General features: G+C 31.8%; 1 protein-coding gene across 1 annotated transcript in view; it reads left to right on the top strand.

Moving 5' to 3' along the window:
• Window positions 1-15,146, top strand: part of LOC129230112 (uncharacterized) — a 131,845-nt gene that overhangs the window by 89,091 nt on the left and 27,608 nt on the right. Inside the window, exon 3 of the mRNA XM_054864515.1 lies at window positions 1,192-1,450. Within this exon, the coding sequence (XP_054720490.1) occupies window positions 1,192-1,450 (259 nt within the window). The remainder of the gene's footprint in view (window positions 1-1,191; window positions 1,451-15,146) is intronic.

Here is a 15,146-nt window from a genome sequence, read left to right as displayed (position 1 = left end):
CAGGTCGCGAGGTCGCTTCACTAGCGCAGCCTGAATTCTCCTTCAGGAAGGTGTCATATCAGCCCTTACATGTACATTATGATTAGAATATTAGTTATTTATTTTAGGAGGGGATTCTTAATGCAGCAGATTTTCTTTCTTTCTTTTTTTTTCTTTTTTTTTTAACTTCATGATTTAACCTAACAATGGTTGTTCACAAACGCTTCTTCACAACCTAACGCTCAATTACCTTTGGGACTTACCCGATCGGAGTTATTTATTTATTTATTTTAAGAAGGGATTGTCAATGCAACAGATTATATTTCCCATATGATTTAACCTAAAAATTATTGTTCACAAACGCTTCTTCATAACCTAACGATCAACTACTTTTGTTTTAAACCTGCGGTTCCTTTATTTACTCATTTTTAATTTTATTGTTATTATTATTATTATTATTGAGCAATCACGATTGCTTATTGTTCTCACTTGACTGTTTTTGACGTTCCTTTGGTTTTTCCCACCGCCACCCTCCGCATCATCACCGTCGACCGGCTCCTCACAATGCTGCACCTCTAGCGAAAGCCATCTCCAGGTTGCATTGATGTCCTACATACATGCGCATACATACACAACTACACACACAAACACATACATACACACACATACACCTACACACACATACACAAACACATCCAAACACATACGCACACGCATACATACAGACACCCACACATACACACACAAAAACATACACACAACTGCCAACACAATCATACCTGCACACAGACACAAACACATATGCCTACACACACATACACATACTTTCCCCCACACACATTCATACACACAACTACCCACACACTTATGCCTGCACATAGACACAAACACACAAGCCTACACACACATGCACATACCCCCCCACACACATACACCTACCCCCCACACACAAACACACATACCCCCCCACACACAAACACACATACCCCCCCACACACACAAACACACACGCCTACATACACACACTCGTGATTGCGAAAAACATAATTTGAATTCAAGATGTCAAAATTCAAATTAATTTTTTTCTTTTTATTATTATTATTATTATTATTACTTCGGCATTATTTTTTGCAAATATTTCTGTTGTTATTGCTATTATCATCGTTGTTGTTTTCTTCCAAAAACCTTCAGGTCTTCCTTTTTCTTTCCCAGGACGAGGTGCTCGTGGTCGCCGATCGCATTGTTTTAAAACTAGACGATCTAGTCAGTTGGATCACGGAAGAAGTAGAATGGAACCATGGCAACATTGCACCCTGCTGCCCCAACACCCCACAAATCACCGCCAAGAAAGAGATAAAAGAGGAGAGTCCCGAAACAGATACCTCTGCAACCACGAACGGCAGCGGAGATGACAGTCAGAAGAATCAGATTGAAATCAAAGAAGAAAAGAAGAACGAGATCACGGTTAAAGGTAAGGATGCAGGTTATATTTCTAACCAAAATATTCTCGTCCAGGGGTTGCCACGCCGCAAAGGAACCATGAAAAAACAAGGAAAATGCAGGGAATTATAAAAAAAAGGGGGGGGGGGGGAATCCAGGGAATTTTGAAAGTTTTGTTAAAAACGTGGAAATTGCAGGGAATTTTATTATTTTTTTTTCCAAATTGAAGATACAAAATTCATTGCTCAAATATATAAACTACCAAATAATAATAATAATAATATTTTTTTTTTAAATCACTAATGAAATAAAATAAAAAAAATGGTAATTTTACTTCAAATTTTTTAATTTTGTTTTAGTAAATATTAAAAAGTCTAACGGCAAGAATTATTTATTGTTTTATTTTTATTCGACATGAATCTTGAATTTTATGCTAGTTCAAATTAGAGGGCATGAAATTAATGACCAATATTTATTGTTCTGCTTAACTTTTGCATTTTTCTTTTTTATCTTTTAAGGTCCAAGTAATAAATGATAAAGAGAAGTCTTTCTTTCTTTTTTTTTTCGATAAAAAGTTAAATAAATCCAATCACCATGCTATTATCTCAATTTTGATGAATTCTTCTTTATTTCTCATTATTTGATTAATTAATTTATTTTATTTTACTCTCCCCCCTGTGATGAAACTTAAGATATAAATCTTCTTTTTCAAATGTCAGTATTCGCTTGTTTGTAATGCTGCATACAGGGAAACCTGTGTGTGTGTGTGTGTATGTTTTTTTTTTTTTTTCAAGAATTGAGTGGCAACCCTATCTTTCCTCCAGTAAATTTATGTCATCAAAACCGACCGTGCTTTACCGAAGTATGATGATACAGTAGAATACTGGGATACTTTCGAATTTTGCTGCCTTCTCCTGAACTTCCTAATGAAGTATATATCTCCCGAATTTTCATCGAAACGAAATCTTCCCAAAATGAGATTTTCTAGTAATTCGTGTTTCGCGGAAAATCCCTATAGTGAAACGATTGCGATAGCAAAAACGAAATATTCTCACGCACCAACATGGAAATTGGAAATTGTATGAAAATGTCCTATCGTTTTTTCACATTAAAATTCCATTTGCCTTCTTTTTAAAAATTTTATCCCCCAAAAATGTGACAAAACGTTCCCGATTTTTTCTGATCTTCCTAAAACTTTCCCAGCTTCAAGGAATGTTCATCATCATTTATGAGAGAAAACAAACGAAAAACATCTTTTTAAAACATTTTTTTAACTTTAAGACTGCTGATTTCGGTGATTTACTTAGTCCATGTTTTATGTATTTTTTGAAAAAAGTATAAACATTTCTACGGTTAGTGTTTTTTTTTTTTTTTTCAATTTCTATTCAGACAATATATTGTTGTCAATTAAGTTAAAACTATCGACGAGCAGTTAATAAGATATTTTTAAAACTTAATTGTATCACCATTTAGACAAATATTCTGCTATCATTGAATAAACATATTTTTGTTTTTGTTTAATTTTCGCAATGTGCCTAATTTTCCAATTCACATTTTTGAAGGCCATAATACAATAGTTACAATGGAGGGAAAATTTAAATAAAAATATCTCGTCTTGTTAATTAAAAAAATTGGGTAATCTTAATTTAAGAGAAACACTATATATGTATGAGAGAAAAGTTAATGTTTTGGATTTTTATTGTAATATATTTGATACATTTTATTTCTTCTTAGAAAAATACAGTTGTTCCAACTATTAAAGGAAAGAAATCATTCATCCAAACACACACACATACGTATGCACAAAACTTTACACCCTGAGACCCTGAACTGTTCATACACATTTCCGTATGGTTTCAAGTGTTCTTCGTCTTTTTTCAGTGCTTTTTCTGCAATTTTGTTGTTATGTGTATCAACAGAGTGGTAACCTTTTGAGTCATGTCACGTAATAAATTGCACGCTCTTTCGTTGAGTAATGCAATCGGTACGGCGAAATGACGAATTGAACGATTAGTGTTACATTTGTCGAGCGCTACACGCTTCGGAAAAAGATCCGAAAACTAACTTCAATGACAGTTTTCTTTTTCCTTTTAAGTTCATTTCAAGCCTCAACCGCAAAGATTCATCCAAGCAAGCAAAAAGAAAAAGGATCAAAATGGAAGGAAGAATTTATTTTTTATCGTGTTCGCGATTGGCTAAAAGTTTAATTATGATTTCCTACTACCGCGAAGAGTTGTACGTGATGAGACTTCGCATGCAGCCCCCCCCCCCCCCCTTCTGCGTCTATTCATACTCGTTTTGCTTTCCCCCTTTTCTCGAGAACTGCCCTGTCTTGATACCTGTTAACATTCAAATCGGCCTTGATGTCTTATGAGAAGCGAATTATGTGAGATTACGCCTAAACACGTAAGGCTTTCTTTTCAAGGGAAGGAATAAATAAGATAATAATTCGAAAGTGCTTAGCGATACATGAAACATATTGGATAAATGACAGCAGATACATTTTAAAATATTGTCCAAATGACAACTTTTTTTTTTTTTTTGCATTTCAGTCAACTAAGAATATATTCATGAGTTTTGAAATTTTTTCTAAATGAAAGTTTTTCAGCATCTTTTGCATTTCACCCAACAAAGAATGCGTTAATGATTTTTTAACTATTGTTCAAATGACGGTTTCCCAATATTTTTTTTCATGTCACTCGACTGACAATATATTTATAAATCTTACAATCTTTTTTTCCTAAATGAGGGTTTTTCAACATGTTTTGCGTTTCACCCAACAAAGAATGTGTTAATGAATTTCTAAATATTCTCAAAATGAGGATTTTCCAATATTTTATCCTTTTATACCTAACAATTAATGTGTTAATGAAGTTTAAAATTTTGTCTAAATTTGGGTTTTGCCATATTTTTCCTCCTTTTACTCAACTAAAAAGTCTGAAATGATTTTAAAAACATTTCTAAACAAGCGCGTGTTGTTATAATTATCATTTATTTATTTTCATTTATTTTTTTTCGTGTCTTTTTCATGTCCACATATTTTTTGTGTTTTATTCAACTAAAAATTTATTAATTAATTTTAAAAGAGTGTCTGAATGAGGGTTTTCCATTTCACTCAACTATAAGTCTACAAATTAATTAAAGTTTTTTTTTTTTTTTTTTTTTTTTTATTCACTCCACAAATTTTTAATAATTCTTTACTCACCCAACAATGTCATCTAAATTTCAAAAAAAATCTTTTTTCCATTTCACTAAATTTTACAAAGAGCTGTATATTACTCATCACCCGGATTTAAAAACCATTATCTAAAAATTGATTTGTGTGCAATATTTTTCACTCACAATTTTTTTGCTCTGTTAGTTTAACTCAAAATGTATGCTTTTGCTTTTATAAATAAATAAAAGCTTATAAAAGTTTTATGCAATTTTGCTTCGTTTATAAATGTATGCCATACGCACGTATAGTTGTCCTAAAAATGTGTGGGCAATTTTTGTACGTATATTTAGAGATGAGCAGATGTTTTTTTTTTTTTTTTTTTTTTTTTTTTGTTTGTTTGTTTGTTTGTTTGTTTGTTTGAGTGTTGAAAATGTTGGAAAGGCAGTTATATATAGAGAGCATTTAAATAAACCCATTCCGTTCTTAGAATTGCTTCTTTTACAAATTATTTTAAAATAGACTCCAATTGATCATTAATATTGTCATTTCTATTTCGTTTAACTCAAGTATTCTTTTATCTGAAAGTTTCTGCCAACTGCACTCAAAATTCCAAGTAATCTTTTTTGTACCAGACTGCTGACAAATTTTGTTCTATAACATTGGTAACAATTGAAATGCAGTAACATATAAACCTTGTTTATAATATAACACTTAGCTTTGTTACTGTGTTTTATAGTGGTTGTTTAAATTCATGGACAGTATAAAGCTACAAACTGTTAAAAACATTTTCGTGATAAAATGTATTACATTTTTCCTTGCGTTATTCGTTGATAAATATTGCGTCGTAATTTGCATCAGTGACAAAATTTCTTTTGATAATTCTATACATTGATATGTTTTTCTTGAAAGAATGATCAACTTTGCCAGTTTAGTGGTTTCTGTAGGACAGTAAACTCCTGATTATCCGTGGAATAGGGTGGCACGGTAACCGCGGATAAGCGAAAACCGCGGATATTCCGAATAATGGGTAAAAACGATACTTTGTGTATACAATTGCTAAAAAATATTGGTAACACTCTCACATGCATTTAAATCATAACTAAAAACATTGCTACATTGCATCTACTAACATTGAATGTAAAAAATATATGTAAAATCTAAAAGCGAACAATAACACAATCATAAGTTAAAAAAAAAAAAAAGAAAATGTAAAAAGACCCGGGAATAATCCGACCGTCAATAATCGGAGTTTATTTTCTCCCATTTATGCTGAATTTATCCAACAAAATTTTTGTAGCTTCTGCAGCGTCAATGTATGAAAATACACAGAAAATGTTTGTTGAATGTAGAGGATTCCTCCAACTTTAAGTGATACACTGTTGGGCTACTTTCACCTATAGTATTCTTTTTTTCCTTCTGAAATTTCCGTATTGTTATTATTATTTTACTTTATTTATTTATTTTATTTATTTATTTATTTTATTTTTATTTTATTTATTTATTTATTTTTTGCAGCACAATACGTCCACCCTATTATTTGTAACATTTCAGAAAATTCAAGAGAGCAGAAAATTTTTTTTTTCTAAATTTCGTTTCTTTGTTTTTGCTCGATTTGTGATTTATCTCGGATTTGGACACCAATTTTCCCACAAATGGTGTCTCAGTTTTTTTTTTTTTTTTTTCAAGCGGGCGTAGGTTGACTTGGTTCTTTCAAATGTATTGATTGAAATTATCAGGAACAGTTTGGAGGGTTAGTTGATTGCTTCGTAGTAAATTTTTGTGTTTTAATATTACAAAAAATCGTTGAGTTTAGTAAACATCGCTAAGACTATTTTAAGTCTCACCTGAATATTTGAATAGATGCATGTGCGGAACCTAAAAAATACTCCTGAATTTGTTACGCACATAAACTAATTCACGATTTTGTTATCAAAAATTACTTCTTCTATCTTTTGCTTCAGTAGAAACAATAACCTTTATGATAACCCTGACTATAATACTTTCGTCTCCTATTTCTTTAATCCAACAAATCATAAATAACAGTAAAAAAGAAGAAGAGGAAGAAAAATAAGAAAGACATAACTTATAAATATAATTACCGAAAGAATTTTTCTGAGAATCATCTCTAGATTTTTTTTTTTTTTTTTTTCATTTTTTTCGCAAGCTATTACTGCGATAAAATCTTAGCTTTCATAGATTGCCGCTTGTGCGCTCAGCAGTCGAATAATTGATTACCTTTTTAACATTCCATGATTTAGTACAGTACAGTCACGGCGTTTCTTCTCATTTCCAAACATCAATGAAACCGGTTTATTGGCAGCGACTGCATATGTAAAAATAAAAGATTCCGCTTAAAATTTATTCGCAGTTGCTAGGATTTTCCGCTGAGCTTTTCTTTGTGGTACTTGAAGGCTTCTTTCCCAATCTTTCGGTGAAAAATGTGTGTTGACAGATTCCATCTAAAATAAGGACCTGCTCTGCGATTTATGATTTATTCTCGATGCGTTAGTTTGGATTTTTGAAGATAGATTTTTTTTTTTTTTTTTTTTGAAGAAGAAGAAGAAGTTTATGTTGAAAATATTGTCTTTGTGCTTTGTTTAGTATTTTTATAATGTCGTCTGTAGTTTTGTGACACAGTAACGTGATGATTATTTGATGTTTTTCCCCACGTGTAACTGTTCAAAAAGAAAGAAAAGAAAGAATTTGTGGGGCATTGAAAAAAAAAAGCCTGGTTGTTTAATTTTTGAAATTATTTTTTACCTCTATTACGCTACCTGCTTGAATTTTTCATATGATTTGATTTGTCCATGGTGTTAAAAAAAGATGAATTAATTAGCCATATAACATTTCTTCTGTGTTAAGAAATCAACGACATATTTTAAAATATTCTTTGCCAATAGAGTTATTACCCTACATTTCCCTGCCCCTTTATTTCTCTCATTTCATATCCTTCATTTTCTATAATACTGAACAACTTGTTACATTTCCTATCATTTTAGTACATTTAACTAAATTTTTTAATTTAAAAGCAAAACCCTCTTTCTTTCATGGAATTTTTCTTAAATTTGAAATGACACAAAATATTTTTTCGTGTGATTCCACTGTTACTTATGGACAAGTTGAACTAAATTTTTTCTTACATTTTCATACACAAATTAATAAGAACTGAAATTTAAAAATTTGTTGACCGAGCGAAAGTAAAGGGATGTTTGACGAAGTGAAACACTTAAGATACCTTTCCTTCTTCAAAATGAACAAATTGGAAAATAGTTTTGAAAATTGCAGTACATAAAAAAAGAACAATGTACTAACAAAACTTGCATTGAAACATTATTTTTATTTCTGGCAGTAAATTTCTACTTTCAAAAAAAGAAGAAAAACATGGAAAAATTTCACCTTGTTTTAACGGGACAAAGTGAAAAATAAAATATCTTTCTTATGAAATATTTTCTATTTGATAATAAAAAATATTTTTGATCAGATGAATGAGTAAATAAAAGAGTTAATGAATAAATGAAAGATAATGAAACAATAAACGAATAAATTATTGATGATGTGAGAAAAAGTGATGGAGGAAATAAATAAGAAAAAAAAAGTGAATGAATGAATAAATAAATACATAAGTGATTTAGAAAATGGTTAAATATGTAAACGAAATGAACTATATCCTCTCATGCACTTGAAAAATTGTACAAAACATTTTAAGCACAAATAAGTTTAATATTCAATAAATAAACACTGCACCGAAAGTTACTAGGCTTCAATTAATATTTTAAATGTTGAAAACGGGAACTTTATCATTTTATAATAATAATAATAATAATAAAATGTTTTGACTTGCAGCTAAAAATTAAAATATGAGTATCAATTTTTGAAAATTGCTTGCGTTATCATATGTTTTGATCAGATATTATCAAATTGATGGTGCCGAAAACAGAGTAAATGTTTCACCATTTCACTTTGCCTCACTTTCCCCTACTTTACCCGTGATTTGTTTAAAAAATATTATTTTTTTTTAAATTGTTATATATTAGTAAAACTTTAACGTGCAGAACACACTTTGTACACCACCTCAGTTCTAGATAAATATCCTCCGAATCTATTGTTGCAATTTTTTCCAATATATATTTTCCTTTCCTGCTAATTAATTTTTAGTGTTAGTTTGAAAAAGAAACAAGTAGTAGATCATTGCACAAAAAATTACATTTTGCCCCGCATGGGATGGTTCAATATTTCGTTTCAAACGTAATATCAAAATAAATATATTTTTACCTAAACAATTATGCATAGAGTTATTTCAAATGCAAAAATTAATAAATCACGTTTTAAAAGGATACATAGAGATAACACGTGCGGGGCAAAATGTTTGATTTTTCGTAGAATGTCCTTTTATTGAGTAGAGGACATTTTTCTAAATTTGCTCATCCTGATTTTTGAATGTATGTATTATTTGAGGGAAAAACACCTTTTTTCTCATGACAAGAAATGTATCGAAATTTATTATTTGGATAGATTAAAATCTCTTTGGTTGTTTAAAAAGTTTCTTTATTCGAACTAGCTTCTTCTGAAACTCTTCAACATATTACGACAAAATCATTAACTAGAAATTCATCTCGAAAGCTTCCTTTGTTTCTTTGACACAATAAAGCTTCTTTTGTTAAAGCTGCAATGAAATTCAATTGGTATCTTCAAAATAGAAATGTAATTACGACTTGTGTTCAACTTCATTATACTCGTTTATGTTTCAAGGAATTAGTTTAAAATCTCTATACGCTTCCTTCAGCGCAGTTCATCATTCATATTTGCATAATACTTGAAAAGAAAAGACTTTCATTTTCAAACAAACCTGCTGAAAGAGATTAACTTACGCAACGAGGAAAACGGCCATTAGGAGGCGCTGTAGTTTGGCGATCCTGCCTGTAAAACTATATTTATAAAATCGCACGATAATTTATCAACGTTAATGACATATTTCGGCGGAAAATGCAACAAACTGGTGTATTATTCATGAACGCTGGGTGCATTTGTTTAATGAATGAAACGTTGTTTACACTTCTTGACGGTCACAGTTAATGAGGTTAAGTGTAATCGCAGTGGACATAAAAAGCTTTATTATAATAATGCAGCATTCTCCTTCGACTCGTGACGATTCTTACAGCGCTTCGAATTTTGTTGCATTTGAATGTAGTTATAATATTTGTTGTGATTTATATCATTGTTTCTTATTATATGCAGGAAATGTTTTCAATTTAAAGAAACAAACAAAAATATCTCTTTAAAAATTGAGAAAATGTTGAATTTCTGAACATACAAGTGCATCAACTGTTCTTACTTTAATTGTAATAACATTTTGAGCAAACGTTAGAAGTAGAACGTATGACTTGTGTTCATGAATTCTCTCTTTGTTTTGTAAATTTACTTGTGGTTCAATTGTTTTTACTTCAATTGTGTAATTTAGTTGGAAAGTGTTAAAGCAATTTTTTCTTTGTTTTTATTTTACTGTTATTGAACAGTGAACGAAATAAAAGAACGAATAATAAAACGACAAAAGAAAAGAAATGCTTTCTTTACTAACTGTTTAGTTTGATGCGATACATTTTTTTTTTCAATTCATTATGAATTTACTGCATTATCAATTGTTGGAACTCAAATAAAGCAAGCTAATTAACAAGCAAAATCGACGCCTCATTCTTTGAAAAGTATACGATCCTAAAATCGAAAATTTTAAAATTAAAAAAATACAGTGTACGAATGACAAGTTGTAGAAGTAAAAAATCAAAATAGTTATATAGCTTTCATTGCTGTTGAAAAATAAATGCAAGTGCTGTGCTATCATACGTAAAAACACACTACAAAAGCTCGTACAATTTGAAGAAAAAACTCTCCAGATGCATACATATAATTTTTAACTTTTGTTAGCAGCTATATATTCCCTCAAAAGGTGTTATTTATTGATTGTGAGTGTAAAGTAGTGTAAGTCATGAAGCACTGCGTTTCATATCTCGGTGAATGTTGGTTGTACAAATGTCGACTTTGTGATAGAATTGTTTTTTCATGCTCTTGATTTCCCTAAATGCAACGCAGGGGATTTGGAAATTTAAAAAAAAGTTAGATTTCGTATATTTTTGCTTTGAACTTTTCATATCATAACTCAGTATCCAGCGTCATATTTTGACCATTTTTGTCGTTGGAAATATGCATCTAGACCACTAGCGTTTCCAAGGATACCTTCTGGAGGGGTTTTTCGATCAAAAATCACCTTCTGAAGGGGATTTTTTGATTTAAAAAAATACCTTTTAAAGGGTTTTTTTTTTAAAATCAAAACAGCCATTTCATGTGCATAAACTACTGTATTAGAATTTGCATTTATGTTAAAACCAATAGCTCTGGGAGGTATGTTCACCCCTAACCCCCCCCCCCCCCCCCCCCCCCTCTCGCTGCGCCAGACTAGATTGTGAAAATAGAGGTCTTGCAGGTTAAACGATGACACGCTGAAATATATTTTTATACATACCTTTTATTTTAAAAAATATATTTTTAAAGTATTTTTTTCAATCTTATAAAAGATCATTTAATAATTAGTGTGTCAGGTAGTAACTTATTATTATTTTTAATTAAAAAAATACATTCTTCTTCGTGATATCGGCATGGGTTTATTTTTAAAAAGACATCTTCCATTTCCCCATTATTATTTTTTTTTCCCAACAATGGTACGATGGTAAAATTATATCATATCAAACGAATTTCTTAATTCACTCTTTCACTGAACATTCACGGCAGGTGTCATGATGGTGAAAATAATCCACGCATACGGAATTAACTGGCAACCATAAAAATGCAGTCCACATTTCAGATCCCCCCCCCCCCCCTTTTTTTTTTTTGTTCTCTTCTCATGCAGGGAGGGGAGGAAATAGTTGAAACTCTGCGAAACCAAACAGTGCTGCTCGCACAAAGAGGACGTTTTCAGATCTAGTTTTACGGTTGGCGGGCACGCTATGTTTATTCGCACCCCCCCCCCTCCCGTCTCTACTTTAGAACTAACGTTTAGAGTGACGTGAATGTGTAATAGACATGAATAATGTGTTCTTGACATGTTTGGCCGTGAGTGTATACGAAGTGTATGTCAAGAAGGGAGGGGAAACCGAACGACGAAAGAAAGAATCTGTCATAGGCGATTAAGCATTATGTATTTTTACAGCTAAAACTTCATGAAGAGGAAAATATTGTGTCCCAAACAATACCTTATGGTAGCATACCTCCATAATAAATTTTGGACTTGTACCTCACTTTAAATAACTTCTTATTAAGGATGTTTTTTCATCATTCTTTGTAGTTCACTTTGATGAAACAACAACAAGGCAAGTAAAGTAGCAATCGGACGTACTGTCCAACCACGGATTGTATGGAATTTTCAAACGTCCAGATGAGACGAATCTGTCTGAATGAGGGGGAAAAGTAAAAATTCGATGTGCGTATTCCGCTCATTTGAATGAGACTCTGCTTCTGCAAAAGCTGACATCGATAAAAATAATAGATTTGTCCATTTCTGGCTTTCCATACAATCCGTGCTCAGACTTATTGGTATGCGGCAGTGTTGGGCATCAACTAAAAAAATCAACTAAATTTGTAATTGATTGATTAGTTGACTAAAGTAATCTGACTCCCATTTAGTTCAGACTAATATTTTAAAAATTTAATTCAATTGCAGACGAAGATTAACGTTAGTTTAAACTAACTCGTTAGTTGACTAAAAAAACTAATTTAGTTCAGATTGATTTAGTTCAGATTAAATTAATCAGATTGAATTTAATCAAACTAAAAGTAATCAGATTAAAAGTAATCAAATTGATTTGATTACTTTTTTAATTCAGATTAAATTTGTAAAATATAAATATCACATGAACAGAGGCACATTTGTATTTCTACGTGTATATATATATTTATGCAAGCATACACGAGTTAATGCGTGTACATACGACTACGTGCGGGTATATACGTATATAAACGTGTTACCCCGCGTATGTTCGTGTACGGAGGTATATTTGAAATTTTAAGTAAATATACATATTTATGTGTGCATACACCAGTAAATACGTGTATATACGAGTATGTACGTGTATATAAGAGTATGTACGTGTACACATAAGAATATGCGTCTAGATACGTGTTACCCCGAGTATACTCGTGTAAAATGGTACATTTGTATTTCTACGTCATATTCCAGTGTGCGTATACGAGAAAGTACGTGTATATACAAGTATGTTCGTGCACACACGAGAATATGCTCATAGATATGTGTTACCCCGAATTTACTCGTGTAAAGAGGTACATTTCTATTTAAACGTGTATATACATATTTATGCAGGCATATACGAGAAAATACGTGTATATACGAGTAAGTACGTGCACACACGACCATAGGCTTATAGATACGTGTTTAACCCGAGTATACTCGTGTAAGACGGCACATTTGTATTTCTACGTGTATGTGCATATTTATGCGTTTATAAGCGAGTAAATACGTGTATATACGAGTATGTACGTGCACACACGATTATGCGTATAGATACGTGTTACCCCGAGAATACTCGTGTACAGAGGTAAATTTGCTTTTAATTGTGTATATACATATTTATGCGTACACACAAGCTAAGATACGTGTATATACGTGTACACATGAGAATATGCGTATAGATACCTGTTACTCCGAGTATACTCGTGTAAAGAGGTACATGTGTATTTCTACGTTTTATATACATATTTAAGCGTGCATATACGAGAAGGTACGTGTATATACCAGTATGTTCATGTACACACGAGAATATACTTATACATACGTGTTACCCCCGAGTATACTCGTGTACAGAGGTAAATTTCTATTTAAACGTGTATATACATATTTATGCAGGCATATACGAGAAAATACGTGTATATACGAGTAAGTACGTGCACAAATGATAATAGGCTTATAGATACGTGTTTAACCCGAGTATACTCGTGTAACATGGCACATTTGTATTTCTACGTGTATGTGCATATTTATGCGTTTATAAACGAGTAAAATACGTGTATATACGAGTATGTACGTGTACACACGATTATGCGTATAGATACGTGTTACCCCGAGTATACTCGTGTACAGAGGTAAATTTGCTTTTAATTGTGTATATACATATTTATGCGTGCACACAAGCTAAGATACGTGTATATACGTGTACACATGAGAATATGCGTATAGATACGTGTTACTCCGAGTATACTCGTGTAAAGAGGTACATGTGTATTTCTACGTTTATATACATATTTAAGCGTGCATATACGAGAAGGTACGTGTATATACAAGTATGTTCATGTACACACGAGAATATACTTATACATACGTGTTACCCAGAGTATACTCGTGTACAGAGGTAAATTTCTATTTAAACGTGTATATACATATTTATGCAGGCATATACGAGAAAATACGTGTATATACGAGTAAGTACGTGCACAAATGATAATAGGCTTATAGATACGTGTTTAACCCGAGTATACTCGTTTAACATGGCACATTTGTATTCCTACGTGTATGTGCATATTTATGCGTTTATAAACGAGTAAAATACGTGTATATACGAGTATGTACGTGTACACACGATTATGCGTATAGATACGTGTTACCCCGAGTATACTCGTGTACAGAGGTAAATTTGCTTTTAATTGTGTATATACATATTTAAGCGTGCACACAAGCGAAGATACGTGTATATACGTGTACACATGAGACTATGCGTATAGATATGTGTTACCCCGAGTATACTCGTGTAAAGAGGTACATTTGTATTTCTACGTTTATATACATATTTAAGCGTGCATATACGAGAAAGTACGTGTATATACAAGTATGTTCGAGTACACACGAGAATATGCATATAGATACGCGTTAACCCGAGTATACTCGTGCACAGAGGTGAATTCGTATTTAATCTAGTACATGCACTTTTATGCGTGCATATACGAGAAAATACAAGTATATACGAGTAAGTTCATGTACGCACGGGAATATGCGTATAGATACGTGTTTAACCCGAGTATACTCGTGTACAGAGGTAAATTTGTACTTGTACGTTAAAATACATATTTATGCGTGCATACACGAGTTATTCGTGTATATACGAGTATTTTTGTGCATATACGTGTATATATGTGTTGACTCGACGATATTCGTATATACAGGAATTTTACAAGTACGTGTGAACACAAGTAAATATGTGTATATACGATACATATTTGTAAACACGAGTTTATACGTATAAATACGTGTTATTCCGAGTATATTCGTGCACGGAGATATGTTTAATGTCTAAGTGTATGTACAAATTTATTTGTGCATACACGAGTAAATACATGTATATACGAGTATATACGTGTACACAAAGGAATATACGTATGGATACGTGTTAATCCGAGTATACTCGTGAACAGAGGTAAATTTGTATTTAAACGTATATATACATATTTATGCATGCATATACGAGAAAATACGTGTATATTCGAGTAAGTTCGTGTACAAGTAAGAATAGATGTC

This window comes from Uloborus diversus, chromosome 9 (genome assembly GCF_026930045.1).
Source record: "Uloborus diversus isolate 005 chromosome 9, Udiv.v.3.1, whole genome shotgun sequence".
Classification (NCBI taxonomy): domain Eukaryota; kingdom Metazoa; phylum Arthropoda; class Arachnida; order Araneae; family Uloboridae; genus Uloborus; species Uloborus diversus.
Note: the sequence above shows the minus strand (reverse complement) of the source record. Positions and strands in the feature narration are given on the sequence as shown.